This window comes from Pocillopora verrucosa, chromosome 6 (assembly GCF_036669915.1).
Source record: "Pocillopora verrucosa isolate sample1 chromosome 6, ASM3666991v2, whole genome shotgun sequence".
Classification (NCBI taxonomy): domain Eukaryota; kingdom Metazoa; phylum Cnidaria; class Anthozoa; order Scleractinia; family Pocilloporidae; genus Pocillopora; species Pocillopora verrucosa.
In genome coordinates, this window is record NC_089317.1 from 15,426,660 (window position 1) to 15,434,450 (window position 7,791).

The following is a 7,791-nucleotide window of genomic DNA, read 5'->3' on the forward strand; positions in this document are numbered from 1 at the left end:
GTTCGAGGTAATTTATTACCTCTCTGTTGACTTTTTAAAAAATGAATTTGCCGCTTTAAATACAATAAAGACTTGCGTCAGTTTTATCAGACAATTACATTATCATTGTCAAAGTTTTCCTTTAGCTCGCGCTCCAGTGCGGGATAACGACGAAAGCAACATCTCAGCGATTGGTTCGTTGAGACGCACGTGCTTTACATTTGTTGCGTAACAGTGCGAGACACTTCACCCAAAAAGAAAAGCCTTCGGTTAGCCGTGTCTTTTCAAACTCACAGGTTTTTTGCCAGAAACGCCATAAGAAGAGTTATAAAATGGGATCAGCTTTGAGTTTATTCAAGTCAAAGAGAAAAGGAAGGAAGGTTAGCAAAAGGTAAGGGATTCTTTAGAAGATTTCAGAAAGAACGGAAGCTGAAAAAGATGAAGTACTGTTTCGTAAAGACGTTTTCAGTTCCTTACGCTTCCTTGAAAGTTTCTTACGCATTCGGTGTTTATTTTTTGGTATTTGATGTTAGATGGTTTACTAGTCGCTTTGAAATTCTTTTTTTAGTTTTAGTAGGGTAGTTATGATAAACTTTTGCCATCATTGATCTGTTTTGTTCTTTCCTACAATAGAAGGTTGAGGGAGCAGTTGAAGGAGGCTCAAGAGTGTATCGCTCGACTCCAAGAACAACTGCTGCTTGAAAATAAGTAAGTAACCACTGAATTCTAGCTTGGTAATGTCAAATGAGCATTAAATCATATTTTTCAATTTTTCTCTCTTCAATTGCTATTAGACTACTATCCTATTTTGACAACAGAAAAATTATCAAGCGACGCCAGACAAAATATATTTTAAGCATTAGAGGCTGGTTTTCTCTCTGTCTTAATCCCTCCTAATACTCTCTACAACAGTAGACAGAAAAAGACACAGAATAGAATCCCGTGAAAACATTTACTTTGAATTTTCTCCACTCATCAGATTTCAAAATGGTTTCTCGCGCGGAGTAATAGTTAGCTTTTCAGTATTTCAAAAAGGCGGTGTTTTGACATTCCTTTGATGTTTTTCGGTAGGTTACTTGATCAGTTTCCAAGTCATCAAAGTGATAACTCGGATACTGTAACCGATGCAATTGAGGCATACTGTGGAATGACAGAAATGGAAAAAGAAATTCAAACTTTGCAGAGAAAACTTTTTTTCGGAGAAGTTGCATTGAAACTTACGCAAGAGAGATGTCAGCTGATGGAGAACAATTACAAGTGAGTGCAAGTGCCCTTTAAGTGTTCTTCCCAGGTCTCTCAGGTCACATCAGTTCTCTACCTTCTTTGTACTTACTTGGCATGGAAGAGGGTTTTTAAAATCTCAGTTAAGTATTTAGGGTCTTATGAGTGATCTGCGCTCTTAAAAAGTCGCCTAGTTACTTACCAAAACGTTTCTTTCCTCTAAAGCATCAAAAATTCGTCCTGATTTTATGCGATTAGTTAGGATCTCATAGTAACTTTGGTGAAACATTCACGCAGTGGGACACTTTTTCTTCCTAGCATGATAAGAATACCTTCCTTACCACAGTTGGCTTCATTTCTCCACAGCCTTCTCCGAACTAAGGAGAAAAACCTTCTCTGGCAGAGCCTAGCTTGTCAAACAAAACTACAGGATTTGAAATCAAAACACGAGGCCATTCAGTTCTCACGATCTAAAGAGGCAACCCCAGCGGCAAGATGGCTAGCAAGCTCATTACCTAATCTTTACCTGTAAGATATAGAAATTTAAGGAGGTGCTTTTACATTCATGGAAAGAAAAATGTGAAAGAATTTGTGAAAGAAGCTAATTGTCAATTAGTTTCAAGGGCTACATAGAAGAGAAGTAGCTAAAAGAAAGATTTGATGTACATGCAGTTCGTAATAATTTTATTATTACTATTATCATTATTATTGTATTTAGTCCGTCTTTAGGTGTAAATGAATTAAATGAATTAAAAAGTGTTGTCGTGTGAAAAGCTTGTGCTACATATTCTTTGGTATCTGGTCAACTCGCCACCACCACAAATTCGCCACCACCACCAAAAGTCATCCCACCACCAGTAGCAAATTGACTCTCACGTTATGCGTAGTGTCTCAGTTATGGAACGATAACCATTAAAAGCAAGAAGAATAGCGAGTTTCAGTGTTACATGAAATGAAATAAAAAATCTTGATGTCGCGAGGATTTCGTAAAGCGAAGGCAGAGTGAATTCCGCTCAGTGATTTTTGCCGACGTTTATGAAATCGTATGAAACGTACAAGGTAAGATTTTGTGGTATATTGTGAAATTAGGCGCGAACAAATCTGGTGAAAGCTTACAGAAAGGGGCTTAGCATCCCTTCTTTGTGTGAAGCACCACGATGCCGGCAAAATCTACATTGATGAAACGGGAAGACCTATACAAGAGTGAATGAAAGAACACAAGAGGGATATACGTTGAGCCCGTACCCAGACCTCCGCCGTTTCTGAGCACGCCAACAAGACCGGCCACTACCCGCTTCGAAACGAAGTAAAGACGATGCCCTGAATCGAAAGCCGATGCCCTGAATCGAAAGCCGATGCCCTGAACGCGAATAAATCGCACAGAATTGAAATGTTTTCCCACATGGGCAGCAATTACACATTTTAATAATGATAGTAATTAGTCAGGTCAAGAACTGCTTTAATTAAAAAGTGCGATGACCTACAAGCCATATCAAGTTCATCCTGACTTTGTTATCCAGACCACATTCCGTAGCTACTCCTTCAGTTTATTTATCTGTGTTACTAAGGTGAGATGAGTCACTGCTGTTTTTGTTGCCGTTCCAAAATTTTTGATTTCCTATCCATTAAATTTGGTTTCATTCATTACAAAATAGAAAAAAAATACAAAAAATCTCCTCAATCTTTTTTACTATCAGTCCTCAATCACTCTGACAAAGAGCTAACACTTGAAACATCAGTCTTTCAACACTTTATGATGGCCAATTTACGTTGTCAATTCACTTGACAGTTGATTACTCTACATATGTTACTCAGTCTAATTAATATCTTGTCCTCAACTTCTGGAACATATCACTGATTTTTAATGTTTTCTCTCATAATGGCCACACTCTTAGCATGCTCCACATCAATCTCAACAAAAATTCATATTAAGTAAGATATATGATTGGATGATTTTTAATAATCAATACCCCTGTTCAACATCCACCTCAAACTTGAGCTTTTCCCCAGCTTCAAACAACAAAAGGTTTTCAGCAAACAACTCTGCAACCTTAAAAACAAACAAGTCAAAACATATATTAATAAATACTGGCAAGTAAAAGATAAAAGAAAACTAAGAGAAAATACCAAGCTCAAACAGTACAGTTTTTTTTTTCATCTGTTAAATTATGAACCCGTTTTGATTTAAAAACTTTGCTTCTGAGTTACAACTACACGTATTGGATATTCAGACAATAAACTAGCTTCACATGACAAACATTCTTTTCCAGCTAGGATTTAAATATTGAACAAAGCTGCTACATAATGGTAAACATGTGTAAATGACAATAGCAGGATTTATAATCCTCAACGACTAATGCTCACCAGGTGACAAGATAAAGAGAGAGGTCTCTGTGAAGAATTCTTTTGTATTTAGTGCTTCCAAAACAAGTCTTTACAACTCGTTTATTGCCTTAATCATTGCACAAATCCAAAGCGGTGTGAGTTTGTGCAACTTCTTGCACGACCAAAATTCTGCTGCAAAGACATTTAAATTTTAACCATGTTACAACAACTTGTCACCTGGTCTTCACTCTTTCAAGCTCACGTTCAATTTACCTCTTCTGGAAATGAAATTGCTGCAATGTGAGGGGTGATTATCACTTGAGGCATCTTCCACAAAGGACTTTCCTTTGGTAGTGGTTCAACTTCACACACATCTAAAATAGCACCTGATATCCACCCTTGATCTAATGCAAGTATTAGACTTTTTTCATCTATTACATTTCCTCTGCCAACATTAATGAAAACGGGACGCTTGTCTTTACCACTCTCAAGTACTCTTCCAGATAAAAGATACTTTGTGGCAGGTGTACTTGGTAATAAGTTACATACATAGTCACATGACTGTAGAACTTCAGGAAGTCTTGATATAGTTGTATAGTGGTCAACTGTATCTTGTCTATCCGACTTTTCACGACGCCCAACACCCCAGACAGTCATACCAAGAGCTTTGCACATCTTTGCAACATATTCTCCAATGTCTCCTAGTCCAAGAATGCCAATGGTCAGTTTTGGCATCACACGGTAAGAATAGTGATCAGTATTCCTTGAAAAACAATTAAAAGTCTTGCGATTAACACAAAAAATTAAACATCATGAACACATTTCATAAAAATGAATTCTGATGATTTTCCTTACATAATGTTTTTTTTTTCAAATAATTTTATTCAGAGTGATGACAAATGTAAAATGTCTCTCAAAGGCAGTAAAGTTATGCTCACACCACTAAAAGTTACATTTAACCATTGGATCACTTTAACCTTTTCACCCCTGAGAGAGACTAGCATATAATTTCTCCTTACAATATCACCCCTAAATAAACCATTAAGATCACAAGAATAAAGAAAATGATCACCAACTGAATAGGCTCTTGATTATGAAACAAATTCTCCTTGTTAGCACCTTACAAAATGTGAAGATAACAGTACTGAGAATATGTATACCGATGTTAGGGTGTTAATAACCCTTTAACTGTAGGAGTAACTGGCATCCAATTTCTCCTTACAGTATCATTCCTGAAACAAACATCAAGGTTATGAGAATGAATCAAATGATCAAAAACGAGAGAAGCTCTTGATTGTCTGACAAATTCTCTTTGACAGTAACATAGGAAATGTTTAAAGATTAGTAATTGGATACTTTGCAGACTGGCGTTAAAGTGTAAAGGGTAAATACCACATGCAAACTCTAAGGTTACAATTTCATTTTGTGATGCTCTTAACTATTGTCATGAGGGCCACCTTTGAGGGAAAACAATAAAACAGGGATCAAATAAATATCGTAAAATCGTCTGTGATGTATCTTCAACTCCTCAGTTTCTTTGCTATCAGTGAGCATAATGATATGTAATACTCAGGCTCCAGTTGTTCAAAGTGTGGATGATGCTATCCATTAGATAAATCTCACTCTGGTAGATATGTATAATTAATACGTATATGCTGGAGAGCAATTTATCTGTTTGAAAAACTAGGCCCAGAAGTACCAAAAGATTATTATGATACCATTATGATACCATTACTCCATATATCATTATGATACATTATTTGTAAGACCTTACATTTTCACTCACTGACCCAAGAAATAGTTAATCTTAATAGATAAAGGTGTGCTACAGTCAGGGTAAACATATAGTTTCCTACCAGTCGCATTTCTGTTGATCACTCCATGATTTTCTGAAATCCCTCTCCCAAGAGGCAATTTGACCAATAACATACTGAGCCATAGCAGGACCAAAGACACCGCCAAATCTTGTTACCTTCAGTGAGGTGTTTTGCTGAGATAAGATATATGGAATAGCTTTATCTATTCCAGCCCAGGTCAGCTGCATCCATTCAAGTTTGGAAAGTTTGGATAAATGTTGTGGTGCAGTGTTTGGATCAGTCAGTAATATTTTAGCCTCTCGTAGCTTCTCCACCTCTGTATGCAGACATGATTAAGGACAATAACATCTTTAGAATTCATTAGGAATCATTAAACTGTGTTAAAGGCACATAACCAATGCCATATGCTGGCAGGATATTGATGTAACAATGACTAAACTACAGTATTTTATCCTTTGCAAATTTGAGAACTCTAGTAGACAAAAAAAAATTAAATTAAGAACAAATTTAGCTATATGCAATTAAATCCCATCCAACTCAAAATAATGCTGCTGAGGAATGCATCTGTTACATTGCATCACCATGGCTGTTTGAAAGTAACAGCTTTCCCTCTAGGCTTTTTACTAGCAGTATAGAGTTATGTTCAGGTCTCAATTTTTCCAAACTACAACAGCCTTACTTTGCCTACCAGTTGGTCAATTACGGATTACCTGTTTGTTGGTGTCTGGACAGATGCCATCAATGCGGTTGTCATGGTTACCTACTGTTCTCAGTGGGTCCACTGAACTTCACCCTTACTTATCACTTGTGGGTTAAACAGACATTGCAGTCAAAGGGAAATATGTATTCTCTATATATTTAGTCATGAAATATGTAAATTAAAATGTCTCAATCCTGTATGTCAAACACCCCGATCTAATGCGGTAATGAAATACAGAGGCGTGCTCAATTAAAAATACCCCAACTAAGATGTTTTTACACCTTCAAATACAAATGAAGTCGATGACTTCTTTAAATTCATGGGGTAAACGCTATGAATACACTCCCAACGCTCCCCTGCTTCTCCAACTTAGGTCCTTCACTTCTTCGAGGCCGGGCCATGAAGTGTGTTGTAACGTGGGCCGAGAACAAGAACACCCTTGCTGATTGAAATGATGGGTTTAAAATTTTAAATCATGCTGATTTACCTCCAGTGCATCCAACAGGAACATTGATTAATGTTATTTGAGGTAAACGTCTTGTAAGATCGTCCACTAAGTTGGGAATAATAGAAGAGATGTGAACAGTCTTCACAACTCTACGTGAGCACGCAGACGCCATGTTTCGAAATTAGGGCGGAGGGAAGATTGGCACGAGTCCAATCTCCTCGATCGAGAAGTGGGTTTTTTCATGAAGAATAGTGCCTAAAGAGATTCTTGGAAACTTAACGTTATCGATAGCCGATGTTTAATCCTTCACCAACACTTCAATTTAATATGGTAAAGATTTCATTGGTTCAGCCATCGCTAAATATCAGCCGGCATAATGGGCCTCAAATGGAATGTATTTACTCAGTAGACCAAGAACGGTTGTTCCAAATGCGACTTAGCTGATCATTCGTGGTTTATAAGTGTTTGATTCAGTTTTGCAACTCCATAAAGAGGTTTCTACCGTCTACATTCTGTTTCGTACAGCTATACTTAATAATAGGGTGAAACCTCATAAGATGCCAGTATTTATATATAAATGTATTCATACATAAGTTAAAGAATTAAAGAGGACGCATCGATTCTCTGGGACTCTGAGTTTCGCGCCTAAGCGCTCGTCAGACAGAACAGAGTTAAGAATATTCTTACCATCGTTTATATTTTATATACTTTATAAATTTGCATAAAAATAATACTTCAATTGTTACGCAGTAACGTTTTGTTTCTGTGGCAGCATGAGGACACGAGCTCATTACGTTTATTGAGTGATGATAATTCGGGTCGGCGAATGATGAGTAATTTTTCTTTGAGGCAGAGGTTGCATCTTTTGTTCGCGCTGTTGTAGGGCGATCTTGATGTAAGGATGCGCCATGAATTATAGTGGTTAATGTTATTTTCTTTAAGGGTCCAGATATGTTTGCTGAGTTCGGTAGAGTTTCAGAGTTTTGTTTGACGGAATGATGCAGAGTGGTTTCTGTATCTAGTCTTGAAGTCGTTTTCTGTGAGTCCGATATATGTTACAGTGGTGCTGTTGTCCTTGCGTGTGACGGTGGCTTGGTAGATTAGAGATGATTGGAGGCAGTTTCCGTTAAGTGGGCATGTTGTCTTCTGTCGGAACTTGCAAGTTTTGGTGTCTTTTGTGTTGGTGTAATCTGCGGTGTCATTGATGTGTTTGGAAGAATTTAGAATGCATTTGTTGTGGTTGTCGATGATCTGTTTAGTGTTATTCATGCAGCTGTAACTGATCTTGATTGTGTTACGAT

At 37.3% G+C, this 7,791-nt stretch overlaps 1 protein-coding gene and 1 long non-coding RNA gene across 4 annotated transcripts; one reads left to right on the forward strand and one right to left on the reverse strand.

The window, feature by feature from the left end:
* The first annotated feature begins 610 nt into the window (after positions 1-610).
* Positions 611-1,863, forward strand: LOC131784011 (uncharacterized). The gene is made up of 3 exons (XR_010718029.1): positions 611-687; positions 1,051-1,236; positions 1,567-1,863. It is a non-coding gene; the product is annotated as an uncharacterized lncRNA (long non-coding RNA).
* Positions 1,864-3,039: 1,176 nt separating this feature from the next.
* On the reverse strand, positions 3,040-6,661 carry LOC131784026 (glyoxylate/hydroxypyruvate reductase A-like). Of its 3 annotated transcripts, XM_066169077.1 has the most exons (5): positions 6,530-6,657; positions 6,053-6,146; positions 5,382-5,658; positions 3,799-4,288; positions 3,040-3,250 (listed from the first exon to the last, which is right to left on the reverse strand). In XM_066169077.1, exons 3-5 carry the CDS (start codon positions 5,567-5,569, stop codon positions 3,164-3,166), a joined length of 765 nt encoding a protein of 254 aa, XP_066025174.1. In that variant the 5' UTR covers positions 5,570-5,658; positions 6,053-6,146; positions 6,530-6,657; the 3' UTR covers positions 3,040-3,163. The 3 variants fall into 3 exon arrangements, with proteins under 3 accessions (XP_066025174.1, XP_066025175.1, XP_066025173.1); XM_066169078.1 differs by lacking the exon at positions 6,053-6,146 and having other exon boundaries at positions 6,530-6,661; XM_066169076.1 differs by having other exon boundaries at positions 5,382-6,146.
* Positions 6,662-7,791: the final 1,130 nt, after the last annotated feature.